The sequence below is a fragment of the Oncorhynchus masou genome, chromosome 16, assembly GCF_036934945.1.
Source record: "Oncorhynchus masou masou isolate Uvic2021 chromosome 16, UVic_Omas_1.1, whole genome shotgun sequence".
Classification (NCBI taxonomy): domain Eukaryota; kingdom Metazoa; phylum Chordata; class Actinopteri; order Salmoniformes; family Salmonidae; genus Oncorhynchus; species Oncorhynchus masou.
Window position 1 is genome coordinate 19,436,499 of NC_088227.1, and position 18,895 is coordinate 19,455,393.

Below are 18,895 nucleotides of genomic sequence, written 5' to 3' on the forward strand. Positions count from 1 at the left end.
TCCAAGTATAAGCAAGTGCATGCAAACGTGCTGCGACGAGGTAGTGTAACGGCGTTCTTCGTTTGTTGAAAGAGAGTCGGACCGAAATGCAGCGTGGTGGTTACTCATGTCTTTAATGTAAAAGATAGTGATACATGAAATAACTTAAATAAATACAAAAACAACAAACGGAACGTGAAAACTAATTACAGCCTATCTGGTGAACACTACACAGAGACAGGAACAATCACCCACGAAATACACAGTGAAACCCAGGCTACCTAAATACGGTTCCCCATCAGAGACAACAAGAATCACCTGACTCTGATTGAGAATCGCCTCAGGCAGCCAAACCTAAACTAGACACACCCCTAATCAACCACAATCCCAATGCCTACAAAAACCCCAATACGACAACACAATAAACCCATGTCACACCCTGGCCTGAACAAATATATAACGAAAACACAAAATACAATGACCAAGGCGTGACAGGTAGGCCTATTCGTTCTGCACTTTCAAAATGGACACAGACAGAAATTCTGATAGATGTTGGTACAGAAGATTCAGCAAGATGTTGAGGCCTTAACTTTACTCTTCTTTAAGTCAGCACAGAGGAAGAGAGAGACGCAGGTAGCCGACCATTTGAAATATTTTATCAGGCCTATGTGGTTTAAAAGGGACGGAAAATATTATCCACTTTTATAGACACAATACCGACCCACAGACAGTGCATTGCACAACAAAACAACCCTCGCTATATCAACTGGAATTACATGGGTCATATTACTGAACTTTTTGTTGAAAACATATATTTGAATGTGAAGAGACTGTCACATGATAACAGACCCAACAACATTATATAGTATCCCCTCCTCATGAAGAAAATCACATGAGCTAATTATAACACAAAGCAAGCAAAACAATTAAATCCTTCCAACGCTGCCTAAATCTATCAATACAACACAGTACTAATGAGATAGACCTATATAAGCAATAGGCCTATAACAATTGAGATGTACAAACTATGCCATGAGGGAAAAATGAGCGGATTAGAGGCAGGCCATAATTTCGAGGAGCAAATTAAGACGGACGTAGTCAATATAACTATTTGTTCAGGACTTTTGAAATGTACAGCGACAGAATTCAGAACATGGGTCGCTCTTACAGTTTAATCCCTGTACACCAAGTCAGAACAATATATAATGGGGGCAAATGAGCAGACAATGAAAGCTTTTACAATATTAGATGATGACATTTCTCTAAAATAGGCTATAGGCTACATGTGCACCACTTATTCAGAACAGTAGGCAAAGTTCTGAGGGGGAGAGGGACCAAATTATTAGGGTGAGACACATGGGCTACTAATAGTTTACTACACAACATACACTTAGTATTAATTTCTTAGCTACAGTATGCATATCTCCCTGGTATATTAAATCATGTATGTAGCAGCATACAATACATTTTTTGGATTGTGCTATGCTCACTTGAACAGGAAGGTGGCACGGCGGTCCTTCTTGTGGGCAAATTTTGTCATCAAAGTCTAGCATTCTGTCACGTTCGTCATAACGAGGAGACCAAGGCGCAGCGTGATAAGAATACATACTTTTTTAAAATGAAGAATAAACACTGAACAAACTATACAAAACAACAAAACGACCGTGAAGCTATGTGACACGAGAACAGACATACAAATACACATAGACAATAACCCACAAAACCAACATGGAAAATGGCAACCTAAATAGGATCCCCAATCAGAGACAACGACAAACAGCTGCCTCTGATTGGGAACCAATTCAGGCCACCATAGACCTATATATACCTAGACAAACCAAAACCTCATAGATGTACAAAAAACCCTAGACATGAAAAACACCTAGACAATACAAAAACTAAACCAACCACCCTTGTCACACCCTGACCTAACCAAAATAATAAAGAAAACAAAGATAACTAAGTTCAGGGCATGACACATTCTCTGGATTCATGGTGCTTTCATGACATCTGGGAAATATGGAAAAAAATCATGATGTCGGTGATCTTCAGGTTGGAGCTCTAGAAAGAGGCCTGATTTCCCGACTTGGAATTCTGAGTTGGATGACCATTCAAAACCTATTTTCTCAGTCGGAGCTAATTTTTTTCTGAGTTCCCAGTTGTTTTGAACTCACTGAAGTCTGAGATTTTCCAATTCCGAGTTTCCAGTTGTTTTGAAAGCAGTAGAAGTCATGCTGGATTGACAGAATTCTCTGGCCCATGGTGTTGTGTGTGAATGTTTATCCTCTTAAGCGATAGATGTTTTAAATCTTTAAATCCAGACTTGGACCACACACCCTCTCCACCAAATAGCAGGCAGAGGACGTAAAATAGTGATTGCTTTGCAACGCTTGCAGTTAGCCACTGATTCCTTCCAAACCACTCATTGTTGAAGTTGCAATTTCTGACTTCTTGTGTAATGTTTATGTCCAATATCCGGTGAGAACCAATACGTTTTATCTATAATTTCTCTTCATATATGCGCTATAGCAAATAGCAGCCAAATTATGTGGTGTATAATGAGGTGTTGTAATGGGCTCTTTTTTGTGCCTTCTACCCCGCTGCAGCTTCCATGGATTTAGAAACCTGAGAATTTCGCGCAACAAAGTTAACTGTGACATCGTACAGATCCAATTCAATTACTAAATGATTATAATTCCTAATGGTATGGTGGAAATTAGTTATGTGTGCCAGTGGCTCTTGAAAAGTAACCTTTTGAAAATGGGTAAATCTGAGGATGAGTTGAAGACCCACGTTTTCAAATGCATCAATACACCCTGGCCTGATACAAGTGTAACATCCCATCTATACATCTGTTGTAGCTATTAAGGCCTACAATTAACTGAGCAAATTTTTTTTTTTTTGGCCTATGTCATTGAGGTGGATGGTTTCATTACACATTGTCTAAACGTTAGCTTTCTAGTGCGAGTGTCCAATAGGCTAGGCAGGCCGACTGGATTTAACTAAGATTAGGATTAGGGAGAGATAATTGGGGAGACCATGTGTCACTAACGAACGATACCACCTTTGAACAACCTCAATGCTATTTAGGAAATTATACAGTTTATTTGAATAAACAGCAAATTATTATCACAATATTTTTTCTTCATCTACCATGCATAGAGACCGGTGCGAATATAACCGTACTGTAGAGTTAGGGCTACTATATAACACCTTCCCTCCGGAGAGCCCTCCAAATCCTGCATTTTGATTGGTCAGAGTCATCATCGGAAGGCCTCCATGTGTGAGTTGTGTGATGTAAATGCACCCTGCCCCCATCCCCTGCACATCCACTAAAGCGCCACCGACATAGGCTTCCATGCGAAAGAAGGCGCTTTATATGAGAGCCAATAATACAGGTAGCCAACAACATTTTTAAAGGTATTTTTCTAAACGGTATGAATAGTTGTTGTATTACCTACTAACTGAATGTTGGCTCTGCCCTATTTTGTGTAAACGTACTTCCTGACTATAAGGTATAGAGAGATAGGCAACGTCGGCCCAGCATCATGGTGGCTGGCGAGTTAGTACAGGAGCATTTGCGGCTTGACAACGCATCTGAAATTGACATCAAGACGCCGGTGCATAACGGAGTAGTCCCAACCGGGGATCAGTACTCCGACCTAACGAATGGAGCGGCACATCTGACAGAACTGGACTCGAAGGCGTTGGAACAGGAGATACCTCCAGATGAGAAACAGGCTATGCTTCCTGGAGATGAAAAATGTATCGAAACTAAGCTCTTTTGGAGAAGATTCGCCGTTTTAGCTGTGTTCAGCCTCTACTCCCTCGTCAACGCATTTCAATGGATCCAGTACAGCATCATCACCAACATTTTCGCCCACTTCTACAATGTATCCAGCGACAAGATCGATTGGCTGTCAATTGTATACATGGTGGCGTATGTGCCTTTGATCTTCCCCGCAACATGGTTACTGGATAAAAAAGGACTGAAATTAACAGCACTTATGGGCGCGGGTTTGAACTGCGTCGGTGCGTGGGTGAAATGCGCCAGCGTCCGGCCCGATCTTTTCGGTGTAACAGTGACTGCACAGATAATATGTTCCGTAGCCCAAGTCTTCATCCTCGGACTGCCCTCTAGGATTGCATCAGTGTGGTTTGGCCCGAAGGAGGTGTCTACCGCATGTGCAACAGCCGTGCTAGGTAACCAGGTGTGTAGGCCTATTGAGTCACGTAATGAGGGTCTCCTAATGAATCCTTTAGCCTAATCACATTGTAAACGTTACAGGCTAATGCTGTGTACATGTTTTACTGCTGTATAAAAAGGACATTTCTGTATTTTGATGGAGTATGTGTGACATTGATGAATTTGTCTGATCCCTCTTTAGCTGGGCGTTGCTATTGGCTTCCTGCTTCCCCCTGTCCTGGTCCCCAACACCGTGAAAGACATAGAGCTGATGGGACACAACATCAGCATTATGTTTTATGGGACGGCTGTAGTCTCCACTGCTCTGTTCATCTTGACTGTAATTGGTAATTCAGTTGAGACGAGCCTTGTCAGGCCATCTGGAATGGTACTCTGAAGAAATGCACCCGGTGGACAGCACATCTTAGTCACTGTAGCAACAAACTCCATAGGTCCAGACGACTGCACGTATATTTTCCACAGGCTACGGATACCATACAAACATACCAACCATTCAAACATACCACTGTAAACCAGCATTGCATAGGAGTCATTGCAGTCATATGCTACTGAGTGCTTTTGAAGCAAGACACAGAGAAACACTTGTCCATTATGTTGTAAAACTGTAAATACAGTGTTAGCGTTGACTATGCCACTTCTCTCCTAGGCATGAAATACAGACCCCCACTACTTTCCAGACAAATGTGTTGATGTTGTCTGTGTCTCTTTGCTCCTAGTCATGGAAGACAGACCCCCACTACCTCCCAGCCAAGCTCAGGCTGTCCTACTTGACTGTGCTCCTGAAGACTACTCCTACCGACAGTCCATCATCAACCTGTTCAAGAACAAACCTTTCATCCTACTGCTCATCAGTTATGGTGAGACACCTGACTTATAATCTTTCCTTATCTTACACCTTATCTTGTAACTACACTATAACTATGGTATTACTTCTGTATTACATGCAGTAACCTAAAGCTTCTGAAAAGTTATGGTGAGACACCTGACTACTTGCCAGTAGCCTGGACTCAGGTCTGTGCTTTAGCTAACTCATCTGTTGTGTTTGTTGTCGTCACAAAGTTTATGACATGACAATGATGGTTTGAGGTGTTGACTAAAGCACACACAGATCTGGGGCAAGGACAATTATCCTGTGTGCTGTCCTTCAAAGTCTCTTGTTGTAGCATTCTGTCCATTCCACTGATTGTTTCCTGGGCATAGTTGTTCATTATGAGATCCTTCTGTCTTTAACCCCATACACTCCAAGGCAGACTGACTGCTCAGTCGGTGCTCAGTCCGGTTATTAGCTAATCCTTTCTTGAATTTGAGTTTCTTTTGTTGGTGTTCAGTTAAACTTCATGGTTTTGTGTGTACTATACAGATTATTGAAGTTTATCACTATGTCGGGATAAAACAGTCAAATAAATCCATTTTCTTTTAGGTATCATGACTGGTTCTTTCTACTCTGTGTCAACACTTCTCAATCAGATGATTATGGCTTTTTACGAGGTAAGTGGAGTACAAAATGTGTGTTCCAATGACGGAAAATCAGGATTATTTGATGGGATGATTTGCTACATGCATAGCGAGATCAAACACAAGCTCTCAAACGGCACAAAAGTAAAACACTTTATGGAAAAGGCTTTCTCTGGAAACAGATGGAGTTAAATGAGAGCTCAAACCACGACAGGGCACGAATCCATTGTCTCCTGTTTGTAGTTCATAACCACTTTTCACGCATGCCTGCTACCCTCGGAGGAGAGAGACAGTCAGGGTTGGTTGAAAGACTGAAAGACAAGCAACATTCCGTGAACTCTAGTAGCAGCCTCCTCTCACTGTAAAATGTCAAAGGAGGTAAACATCACTTTCCCACCAGACTTTCCATAAATCCCTGAACTGTACCCCCTAAACCGACAGACCATGTGACCCGCTTTAAGGTTATACTGTACGTGCATCCAGCTTGGCTGTCGAAACGTTGGTTATTAAAGTATTGCATCTGAGCTCCTAGAGCATGTGGCTGCCCTTTCTGAAGTATACATGCATCCAGGCCAATTTTTTGTCTGGTGTCATCTTGAGCCTCAAGTTTTAGCTTATGGCCTAAACTCACCAAAGGCAAGCATGCGAGGGGTGTATGTGATCTATTTTTGAATGCATTGTTTTGAATTATAATGACCCAACTGAAGCCGGGGCGGGTGGGTTGTCTGCTTTGACGCCTCGCTCAGTGAGAAAGTGTCTCTATTTTTGAGTTTTATCGCAGGCGCTGCAGTCACACACGAAAAAAACAATACAAATGTTGTCATTATTAAAGTTTTTTTTAGAGCTCATTTGAACTGGAAGAGGTAGCTATGGGTTGAGGCTTTACCATACATGCTAAATTAGACCAATTCATCCATGTATGGAAACCAAACATCCCTATCAGCAAAGATGATTGGAGTTATGGACTATCCTGCTAGCATGTAGTTACTGTTCTGCCTGTCCTGTCCTTTCCATTCGCCTATCTCTGCTTGCTCTGCCTGCCCGCTTCTGGTGAGTTTTTCCACTTTAGCCATGTTAGTCCAAGAGCCACCCATCAAACATATAGATAATGTTATGAACAGGAACACTGTCTCATTCAGAACGTGTAAAACTGCAATCTTTAATCAGTTACTATATTTAGCATCGAAATCACAGGGTAATTTCCCTAGCAACGTTCTGACGTTGCCATTTTTCACCTTGGTTACTTGTGTTGCACACTGGCACACAGAACAGAGAACTATTTGTCCGTTCAGTGTTCGCTCTTGCATAAGGTCAAGCAACACGTTACCCGTCCTTCACTGACCCAGATGAACCCTGAAATAAGGAATTATATTTCAACCATGTGCATTGGTTTTCTCAGTTAATTGAAGTCGCTTTGGTAGATACATTTAGCCTACAAGCCCATCATTGCTTTGTTTTTCCTGCTAGCCAAACTAAAGGCAGCACAGCGTTGGCTAGCTAATACAGCTCACAAAACATTCAAGGTGCCGACAGCTACAAAAAGCGCTGGTTTGGCGTCTGAGAAAAATTAATTTAGCACGTTTAAACAACTTCTAATCTTTTATTATTTTGGGATTCCTCTGTTCCGATAAATATGTTGCTTTCTGTAAGCATGAACAGCGTCACATGTGTGACATGTCAACCTCATAATGTTGCTGGGAGAAATGACCCAAAATGCGCTATGATTTTCGAAATTGTACCTCTGATGCATAATATTGAACTAATGTTAAACTTTTACAAGTCTTGAACCACATATTCAAAAAAAGCTATCTATGTAATGATGTTGAAACTTTGCAGTTTTGTTTCCTGGGTCACGGAATGGCTTTTCTGATGAGTGGTGGCCCTTTTTTGGTGGGTGGCCCTTCATGCGAATATGATAGTGGGACGCATGTCCCAGGAAAAGCCTGCTGTACCCTCCACTAACATCAACCTCCTCACCCCAGAACCAGGAGCTGAATGCAGGTAGGATTGGCCTGACCCTGGTGGTGGCTGGAATGGTGGGTTCCATCATCTGTGGACTGTGGCTGGACTACACCAAAACCTACAAGTAGGTACCGTCCCCCAGCCCAACTGCCAGTGACATAAATCACTGAATTCTTCGGTGACACAGTTATTTAAACTATGTTGCACATGATGCAATTGTGAGTTGCAGAAGGCAGTTACAGTATGTCTATCTAAAGCCTTACGGTTATTTCTGGAGGCTTTGTGCGCTGCTCTGGCTTTTTTGTGGACATACAGTACTCTGCGGTTACTAGAAAGGGAAGTGTTCTAAAGACAAACTGAAGTGTATGAGTTCCAACTCATCATCATTTAGATAAGCAGCCTGCTGCACGTTCCAAAAATGATGTCCTGCCAGTTCAGATCCAATTAACACAGGTTTGTAGTAACATACACTTAATGCAACTCAGTTTGAGTAATCCGATTTAGGGAGATTTCTCACATGACTCAGCATTCTCATTTGCTCTGAAAGTCACCCTCTGCTTAACTTAGTATCCTCTGGAGAACTGTGATGTGTTCTGATATGCTATTCATACAGGTGCTGGGTTGGGTATGAAACCAATGGTTAGAATCAGTGACATTTTCAGCAAGCTATGAAGTCATTCGTAAACAAAGTCAACTTATATGGGCTATGTACAGTAAGTCCCTGAGACGTAGAGAGAATGACGAATGTGAGAGTGACGTCGAAACATTTTCCCTGCCCATGATTACCGGCCTTTTCCCTCTTCAATTGTGAGCCTCTGAATAGAACATCCACTTTTATTCCCAACAATGTTCTGTCCTGTGCTTGTTCCTCAGAATGACCACTCTGATAGTGTACATCCTGTCTTTCATTGGTATGGTGCTGTTCAGCTTCACTCTGAACCTCAACCGTATTTACCTGGTGTTCTTCACTGCTGGGGTGCTGGGGTAAGATAACCCTTCTTTTGTATTTCTTTTGTTGTTGTATTGTTTCACCTTTATTTATACAGGTAAGTCAATTAAGAACACGTTCTTGTCGACAATGACGACCTGGTTTGTTCTAAAGTTGTAAATAAGTGCTTGAAATGATCGTTAAGGAGTAATATAGTTGTAATTGCCAGCGTTGCACATTGTGCCAACAGGAAGATCTGGTGAACAGTACGGCGTTAAAAAAACAGGCAACTTCTTTTCTCGTCGTGGCTTATTTTGACACCAGTTCCTCTTTGCTCTTGTATGTTTCGAAGGTCAACAGTCACACGCACAATGCCACTTTATCACCTATGTGGTGGCCAGAGGCTATGTTCAACCAAAACAACGGCATCGAGATAAAGCGGTCTGTTTTCCCTGAGGGCAGCCCAGGGTTCACTGATATGATTTTGTCATTCTGTAGGTTCTTCATGACAGGTTACCTTCCGCTTGGCTTTGAGTTTGGGGTTGAAATTACATATCCTGAATCAGAAGGGACATCTTCTGGTCTCCTTAATGCTTTTGCACAGGTAAGCCCCAAACACGTGCTAACAATCACAAGTCGTTTTCATTGTTTGTGTGACTGCCTCCAGAGATTTTTTTCAGGTAATTACTTTGTGCATTCTCATACAACACAAAATGTGTCCTCCTCTTAACCGTATATTGTGTAACCTTACCCTAACCACACCCATTTTCAAACAAGTATATATCCACACAGTATATACTTTCTATTCTGATTCTTCATACATTTTAAGCTTCTTTGCCAAGTGGGAAGACAATCTGTTTTGTCAGTCAGTATAATGCATGTATACCCTTGAGACAACACAGGTGTCCAATGTTTTCTCACTCTCATATCACCTTTTTCCCTCAGATCTTTGGGATTCTTTTCACTTTGATCCAGGGGAAACTGACAACAAACTATAGGCCCCTGGCTGGGAACCTGTTCCTCTGTGTCTGGATCTTCCTGGGTATCTTTCTCACAGGTTGGTTGGCTCACTGCTCTGATCTGTTCTGCACTCATCTGTTCTGCTCTGTTCTGTGGAGTATGGATGTCCTCCATATGATTCCCCCTCTGCTATGAAAACTGAAACAGACTGAGAATTCAATAGAATGCATAACAATGCTATGAAGGCTACGCCACAAATGTTTACGTTTATATATTGTTTGAGGCTCTCTTAATTACTTTATTCTGTTTGTTTCAGCCTTAATAAAATCAGAACTGAAAAGGAACAATGTCAACATGGGCATTGACAGCAAAACTCTTCAAGCAGTAAGTCACGTTCTCTCCTTTTCCCTCAGAGAGATTTTCTCTTTTCTTTTTTTCTTTCGGCTGAAAGGTCACCCCCTCAATCACTTGTGACCTTTTCCTGGAATGATGTATCACACGACAGAGGTCAGGTCACTAGTCTGCTTGTTCTTTCACATTGACAGCCATTTTGAAGCTGTCTCATATGTCATGAGATTGCCCACATCAAGACCCCGGTAAACATCAAAAGACAGAACAGTCTTTCTGCCAGGCTTGTCTAATGTGAATCTGTATCATGCAGAGTGAAAGAAAATAAAACCTTTTAATAAATAGTCTTCCGGCAGTTGAGATGCCCTATGATGTTAGAATTTGGCTCTGTGATTATGCACCTCCTCACTGTGTTGCTTTAATGAACAGTGATTGGCTTATGCCATTGTTACTAGCCACTTGAGTGATGAGAAGACTCTTCTCATGAAAGGACTATGTAAGACTTTAATTAAAGATATCTTCCTCCTCTTGTCTCAGGTCACTACTAAGTGCCTATCAGACAAGCCAACCAATGGCGCCAAGATGGAAACATCAGTCAGCTTTTCCCAGGAGACCTCACTGTAACCCAAAGAGGTCGCTTAACAATCTACGGAACATTTCGGAGGCCTACAGCGCATTCAACAAAGTTTCCTGAGGATACTTGAAATCTCCCTTTTCTCTGGATTGTGTCTTGTAATGTGTTATTATGTTAATGTTTTTACTGTAGTGGTTTTAGCCCAGCCAGGATTTGTTTACAGACAGGTCAAACTATAAGCACTCGTATACACCTTTCAGACTTCCCATAGTCCCCCTGCTTCTCCTGCTTGATGATCCACTACTGTCTCTACAATCACCATCATCTCTGGTTCATGAAGTGGTGCTTATTTAAACCTATTTAAGGCATTATACAGAACCACACGGGAGCATAGAATGTAGGATCTCTGACCTGCCTTGGCCTGTGAGGATGATCATTGTTACTTCTTGTCTTGAGATTTAAGCCATTCGTACAAATATGGACCAAATATGACACACAAGGTGCAAGGCTTATGGCAAATGGGCAACATGCACAGTCTACTTTTCTGTATATTACTAACGTGAATGCTTTTGAAAGTGTTAAAACATTGATACGTTTGTTGAATACATGGCACAGATAATTGTTCTGCCGAGATAGGTAGCTAATGGTATAGCAGCGCCACCTAGAGGGATATTGTGGAAATACTAAGAATGCTGTGTGGATGATGAAGCACAAACAGGAGTCATAATGACTGTAGCATCACAATTCAGACATCTCCAAACCTTCATAGGAGCTTATATAGCTCACTCTGTGTCTTTATGGACTATGCCCAGTAGCCATCTCCCAGCACATTTCTAAACCACTTTATTGGCTCTTGTATTTCCTTTGTCTTAACAGGAATAATCATCCAATCATTAATCAGAAGATCCAATCCATAGGTGTTTGTTTATATGTTATCCTGCTTCCTGCAGGATGTGTGCTTATAATTATTCATATTTGAGTGTCAGAGTGAATGTTATTTATTTAGCTACTTATGACGAGAATTTTTATTTATTTGGTTGACAGATGTTTTCCTTTCTTTTCTAGCATTTTACTTAGTTCTGAATAATGAAGAAGTACCATTTCTATATGGACATTCATAACATTTCATTGCTTTTTTTAAAATTTTGATAATGAACTTATTACATCTTATATAGCAATGTAGTTATGTCTCAATTATTTATTTATCTTACTTAAGATGTATTCCATTTACCAAGCACTTGATATTTCAAAGACCACTGAAATGAAAAATGTTATTAAATGGAATCCTTGCATAGACACTCATTCTTATTTGTTCCTAATTAAGAATGAGTACATCCAAACGGAACTAATTATATACAGTATTTACACTGCATCGCCAAAAGTATGTAGACACCTGCTCATCGAACATCTCATTCCAAAATCATGGGCATTAATATGGAGTTGGTCCCCCCTTTGCTGCTATAACAGCCTCCACTTCTCTGGGAAGGCTTTTCACTAGATGTTGGAACATTGCTGCCGGGACTTGCTTCCATTCAGCCACAAGAGCTTTAGTGAGTTTGCCCAATGATGTTGGGCCCGGCTCGCAGTCGACGTTCCAATTCATCCCAAAGGTGTTCGATGGGGTTGAGGTCAGGGCTCTGTGCAGGCCATTAAAGTTCTTTGATACCGATCTCAACAAACCATTTCTGTATGGACCTCACTTTGTGCACGGGGGCATTGTCATGCTGAAACAGAAAAGGGCCTTCCCCAAACTGTTGCCCCAAAGTTAGAAGCACAGAATCGTCTAGAATGTCATTGTATGCTGTAGCGTTAAGATTTCCATTCACTGGAACTAAGGGGCCTAGTCCCAAACATAAAATGCAGCCCCAGACCACTATTTCTCCACCACCAAGTGGAAACCCATGTCATGAAGCTCCTGACAGACAGTTCTTGTGCTGACGTTGCTTCCAGAGGCAGTTTGGAACTCTGTAGTAAGTGTTGAGAGTGAGGACAGATGATTTTTATGCACAACGCACTTCAGCACTCAGCGGTCCCATCCTGTGAGCTTCTGTGGCCTACCAATTCCGCAGCTAAGCTGTTGTTGCTCCTAGACGTTTCCACTTCACAATAACGGCACTTACAGTTGCCTGCGGCAGCTCTAGCAGGGCAGAAATTTGTACGAACTGACTTGTTGGAAAGATGGCATCCTATGATGGTGCCACGTTGAAAGTCACTGAGCTCTTCAGTAAGGCCATTCTACTGCCAATGTTTGTCTATGGAGATTGCATGGCTGTGTACTTGATTTTATACACCTTTTCAGCAACGGGTGTCGCTGAAATAGCCAAATCAACTCATTTGAAGTGGTGTCCACATACTTTTGGTTATGTAGTGTATGTGCAATACACCATATGGTAGCCTGGCGGTAAGAGCGTTGGGTCAGTAACCGAAAGATTGCTGGTTTGAATACCCTAGCCGACAAGGTAGAACATCCATCAATGTGCCCTTGAGCAATGCACGAAACCCTACTCCAGGGGTGCCGTGCTACTATGGCTGACCTTGTAAAACCAGACATTTTACTGCACCTATCTGGTGTATGACAATAAACCATCTACATCTACTAACCATCTACTATTTTATGTCTTTGACTCTCTGACAGCCTGATTATAATTTAGCAATGTAATCCACAGTATAGTCAGTGCCAGCACTGTTACACTGCAGCTGCTATATGTGTATATCTATAATGTGTATAATGTGTATGATGTTGCACAATCCCTTCAAAGTGCCCCAGAGTGTACTGTAAAACTAAGGTGTTTGTATTGCTTATGTTTTTTTTGTCCTTTGAGTTTTGTCCGTGGAAAGGGGCCACATGGATACTTGCTTATCTGCAGATAATGTCAGTTGAAAGTGAAAACAATACAATAAAAAACAATTCTGCTCAGTATTGTCAGTGGTTGTTGTTATTTTGCATCTGTTTTATTACTTGGAGTCAATGAGGTGGTTACAGAAGAGTTGTAGTAATGACTTGGACATTGTAACAACGGTTTCCTCATGTGGTGACCATTATGCAAATACATTTAATAAGCATACTGTATTCTAATAACTTGATGGTCCAACAAATTATGGTTTTTGTGACAGTATCATAAGTGATTGAAATGCTAGCACTAGGTTGAAAACGTGTAGAGAAAGTTAGAAAACCCAATTAGAATTGGCTGACATTGTCCAGAATATGTGCATATTTGACCAACTAGCCTGTTGCTGGAGTGCATATTCTCACATTTCTAAACAAGTAGGCCTAACCTTGATATCCCGCTAGGGTAGGCTATTTTGATACATAAATAAAATGTCCTCCTATCGCTTAACAATATTTATTGTTTCTATCAAGCCTTTGATCATCTTGGACAATATGTAAGTATGTCCATACGTTTACTTTCTGAATAGCCACTGACCATTTCACGTCCGACACCAACTGGTTACCTTGAATCAGTGTGAAGTTGTTACATTGTAACAACCTTTATGACAGTATGACTTTAAAAGTGTTGACCGATGGTGTAAAAAAAAAATCAATTTGTTGCTAATTTCGCTTGTTGACGCCCTCATCCGCTATCGCCACCAATCACAGCAAGGGATTGGTTCCTTATTTGGTATGAATTCAACTTCAGTCCGCCTCTCTTTGTTGCTACACCCAATGAAATAATTTAGAACGCGTCTGGCTGCCGAGGTTACTATAGACAGAACAACATAGTGACATCATTTAAGCAAAAGATTAACCATGTGATGGATGACTAAATTACCAAAGAGGAGTTTTCATAATGAGGACAAAGCTTTCGAATTGCCTACTCGATATTGGGGAAATATGTAGACTACGAACGGATCGAAATGCATTGCAGGGGTTGTCTCAAGCTGTGGGAGTCATACGTTCCGGCAGTGTTCTGAGCAAATGATGAAGTTAAAGAGGAGCAAGCCAAACCGTGAATATTCTACTACGGGTAACCAGCAAACTACATTGTTATGAATGGTCCACACACTATGCGGTATTTAAGTAGGCTATGCTTTGCGGTTTGATTACTTGGTGGCATCTTTCAGTCTTTTTAATGAGTAAAGATTATGCTTAGCTGAATATGAAATGCACATTTTTTTCTGGTGCATTTCTACCTAAAAAAGCTTGACATATGAGATTTTTTTTCTTAATTTCGTTTATTTGAGTGATTGCAGTATCCGTTATCTGGACGTACGGGAGTGGATATTGGTACAGCAACATGTTATAGGAATTCTGGGTTATTGACCAAAGCAAGTGGAATCATCGCGGGCTGCCATCTGCAGGGACCTACCTCCACTTTTGAATTGAACGATGACTGGACCCAACGCCGCTAGCACTTGTTCACCTGCAGCTAAGATGGGGAGGCACCGATCCAAAAGCACCAGTGGCAGTACGTACTGCATCTCGAGCCCGGGTGCTGAGTCTGCCACCCGTAGCACCCCCAACAACGCTGGACGTTCATCGGGAGAAGAAGATGAGAAAGATGGGGGTGTGCTTTTTTACGTGAACAGAACTGGTTTCCCCATTGAGGGTGTCACTTGGGAGAGGATGTGGACTCATGTAGCCAAAGTACACCCCGATGGACAAGACATGGTCAGCAAGATAAGCAATGCTGCATACCTTCCCAAAGTAAGTATAGCCTCAAAGCTCGACTGATAAGCAGTGATATTGTCCTAAAAAATCCTGGGCAATTACCATGTAATAACCAACACTGACATATGCTTCAAATTGCAATTCAACAAATATCATTTGCAATTCCATCCATGCAAAGAATCCATCAAATCACATGCACCGAATACAGTGAATTGCTTACTTACAATCCCTTAACCAACAATGCGGTTTTAATAAAATACCTATGAAAAGTTAGAAATAAAAGTAACAAATAATTAAAGAGCAGCAGTAAAATAACAATAGCGAGGCTATATACAGTGGGTACCGGTACAGAGTCAATGTGAGGGGGCACCGGTTAGTCGAGGTAATTGAGGTAATATGTACATGTAGGTCGAGTTGTTAAAGTGACTATGCATCGATAATAACAGAGAGTAGCGTTCACAGAACCATAACAGGATGAGTTGAAGATTTTCTCCTGAATGTCTTTCCTGATTATCCTGTTGAGGAATGAAGCATTAAGGCATGCAGACTATTTCAGCCTGCCCTGGCATCCAACAGGACACTACATTGCCGGACTAATTTCATCAGAGGCCAGACATAACCGGGACTGAGTGTCACCAAGCAGGGATCAGTGTTGAGATCCTCTTTCTCTGTCACTGGTGGGAGAGGGACTGTGCCGAGAAAGGAGACTCTGGAGCATTACTCATTTGTACGCCGGCAATTAGTGCATGTGATGCCAAATCCCTAAGTTCATAGCACACTGTCAGCTATATAAAGCATATGACAACAATGCACGCAGGAATCTTTGTAATTGCCACGGTCTGTGTCCATTCTTGGTGCTGCTTCTGCACTAGTTGTTGGAGCTATGACCAGGGGCTGCTTTGGTGCTGCATCATCAAGGGACAGTGTGAAACTTGCTGTTATGTACAGTGTCTTATGAACTACCCTTTGGCAGTCCACAATAACAGTAACTGTGGGATTTCCCTCATTCCATTATATACCATTGTCCATCATCTAATCCTCTCCACTCAATAATAAACCAGCACAAACACTATCAATAGTCTATGCCTTTGTGAACAGGTGAATGGTAGTTGTGTTCTGCAGTGTTACAGGCAGCTCGGGGATAACCTCAGGGCCAGTGTCTGGGTAACTGTGTGGAGGAGCGAATGAGCATTGCACTGCTGTCTGTGGAACTCACATGTATGCATACAGAGCTATAGGCTACAGAGAGAAGCCTGTGAAGTGTCAGACAGCATCATCCTGCAGCATGCTCTGAGGGCTGGAGGTGTGATTAAAGCGTGCCTCGTGATCCATTCATTCCTTGCAATTTTTGCAAGGGTTTTCTGTATTTACCTGTAGTCATTCATTGTTTTGGAAACTTGGTTCATGGTTCCACTGGCCCACCCATATGGCATGTTGGTAAGATGTCAGCAGATTTGACTCTCGGTCTCCTGAAATACTATATGTCTCTATGTTCTGCTCTATTGATATTATGGTAACATTACTATGCCATGTCAGGAATGGTAACACCACTGTGCCCTGATTATTTGAAGGGGTTGGTTGTGAGCGAACTAATCCACCATCTCGGATTTGAGTCTAGGATAATCTGTTATGGCATAATACTTTCCAAAAAGGTTTTTACAGGAAACAAAACAGGCTTTCAGCCCAAAGCCTCCCATTCTGTTTCAAACTTACCTCATGTGCACCTCATTGCATCACAATAGGATTTGGTTAGTCTGAACTGATCTCCAAACGTGGTGCTACTGAATGAAGAATCATTTATGTATTTGTTTTTATTTCACATGCAGTCCAATGGGAGAAGGTTCAATCTAATGTTTTATGGTACCTTTATGGTAATCACATGAAAACCGTAAGCAATCATGCTCTGAACAGGCCGAGTCTCTGACCAATGCCCAACTATCTTCTTGAGAGAGACAGATGCCCAGGGTCTTTGGTGCTGCAGTCACATCTTGGCTGTCGCTATCAGGTTTCAGTGATGTCCCCTGGGGAAGTAAAGTTAGATTAGAGTCACCACACAAGGGGCGGCCTGTTTGACCCCCCACACGACCTCTCTAAAGCTGGGGAACAGACAGACGGGACGGCTGGACGGAAAGGGAGAAATCCCTCTTTGAACTACCTTTTAATTCTCGCCTGTCCACCTGTGAGGAACGTATGGTACATCGACAGACAGACCATGCATTGCCAGCCTCAGCTTTGCTCAGTCAGGTCATCAGGTGTTAATACTATCCCACTTACTGTGGTGCTGAAATATACATTTCAAAGCTTGTCTCCATTTCCCTCTGTGTAATTGTCCTCTTTTTTTAATAAGAAGTCTTCCACACCTTTATAATAATAAGGAATTAAGTTGAGTCACACACTCTTGCCTTTAGGTCCGGTAGTTCTCTGAGCTCCGCAGGGCGCCCTCCTCTTCTTCAGATTGGAGAAAAAGAAAGGAAGAAAGAGGAGCAGGCAGACAGCTAATTACACATGGTGAATTGGGAGCATTGTGTGTTGCGCTCCTGTAAACTCTCTCTCAACACTAACACTGCATCTAAATGAGAATAGAACTAAAATAAGACACACTTTATAACTCCATGCGAGATGGAAATTTGTCTTCTGCTTTTGTCTTATACAGTACCAGTCAAAAGACACACCTACTCATTCCAGGGCTTGTCTTTATTTGTACTATTTTCTATATTGTAGAATAATAGTGAAGACATCAACACTATGACATAACACATATGGAATCATGTACTGACCAAAAAAGTCCTAAACAAATCAAAATATATGTTATATTTGAGATTCTGCAAAGTAGCCACCCTTTGCCTTGATGACAGCTTTGCACACTCTTGGCATTCGCTCAACCCGCTTCATGAGGTAGTCACCTGGAATGCATTTCAATTAACAGGTTTGCCTTGTTAAAAGTTAATTTGTGGAATTTCTTTCCTTTACGCTTTTGAGCCAATCAGTAGTGTTGTAACAAGGTAGGGGTGGTATACAGAAGATAGCCATATTTGGTACAATACCAAGTCCATATTATGGCAAGAACAGCTCAAATAAGCAAAGACAAATGACAGTGCATCATTACTTTAAGACATGAAGGTCAGTCATTACAGAAAATTTCAAGAACTTTGAAAGTTTCTTCAAGTGCAGTCGCAACAACCATCAAGAACTATGATGAAACTGGCTCTCATGAGGACCACCACAGGATTGGAAGACCCAGAGTTACCTCTGCTGCAGAGGATAAGTTCATTGGAGTTACCAGCCTCAGAAATTGCAGTCCAAATAAATGCATCACAGAGTTCAAATAACAGACACATCTCAACATCTACTGTTCAGAGGAGACTGCTTGAATCAGGCCTTTATGGTCAAATTGATGCAAAGAAACCACTACTAAAGGACAACAATAATGAGAAGAGACTTGCTTGTCCTTTGGTCTGATGAGTCCAAATTTACATACGTTTACATAAGTAATCAGACCCCTTAGTACTTTGTTGAAGCACCTTTGGCAGCGATTACAGCCTCAGGTCGTCTTGGGTATGACGCTCCAAGCTTGGCACACCTGTATTTGGGGAGTTTTTCCCATTCTTCTCTACAGATCCTCTCAAGCTCTGTCAGGTTGGATGGGGAATGTCGCTGCACAGCTATTTCCAGGGCTCTCCAGAGATGTTCGATTAGGTTCAAGTTCGGGCTCTGGCTGGGCCACTCAAGGACATTCAGAGCGTTATCCTGAAGCCACTCCTGCACTGTCTTGGCTGTGTGTTTGTCCTGTTGGAAGGTGAACCTTTGCCCCAGTCTGAGGTCCTGAGCACTCTGGAGCAGGTTTTCATCAAGGATCTCTCTGTACTGCTCCGT

At 41.8% G+C, this 18,895-nt stretch overlaps 2 protein-coding genes across 2 annotated transcripts in view; both read left to right on the forward strand.

Moving 5' to 3' along the window:
* The first annotated feature begins 3,300 nt into the window (after nt 1-3,300).
* LOC135557612 (heme transporter FLVCR1-like) lies at nt 3,301-11,715 on the forward strand. The gene is made up of 10 exons (XM_064991052.1): nt 3,301-4,190; nt 4,368-4,512; nt 4,903-5,043; nt 5,607-5,674; nt 7,624-7,727; nt 8,477-8,587; nt 9,030-9,135; nt 9,477-9,588; nt 9,808-9,875; nt 10,377-11,715. Exons 1-10 carry the CDS (start codon nt 3,528-3,530, stop codon nt 10,461-10,463), a joined length of 1,605 nt encoding a protein of 534 aa, XP_064847124.1. The 5' UTR covers nt 3,301-3,527; the 3' UTR covers nt 10,464-11,715.
* Nucleotides 11,716-14,112: 2,397 nt separating this feature from the next.
* LOC135557613 (tubulinyl-Tyr carboxypeptidase 2-like) overlaps nt 14,113-18,895 on the forward strand; it is a 35,515-nt gene continuing 30,732 nt past the window's right edge. The window contains exon 1 of the mRNA XM_064991053.1: nt 14,113-15,058. Within this exon, the coding sequence (XP_064847125.1) occupies nt 14,741-15,058 (318 nt within the window). The 5' untranslated portion in view covers nt 14,113-14,740. The remainder of the gene's footprint in view (nt 15,059-18,895) is intronic.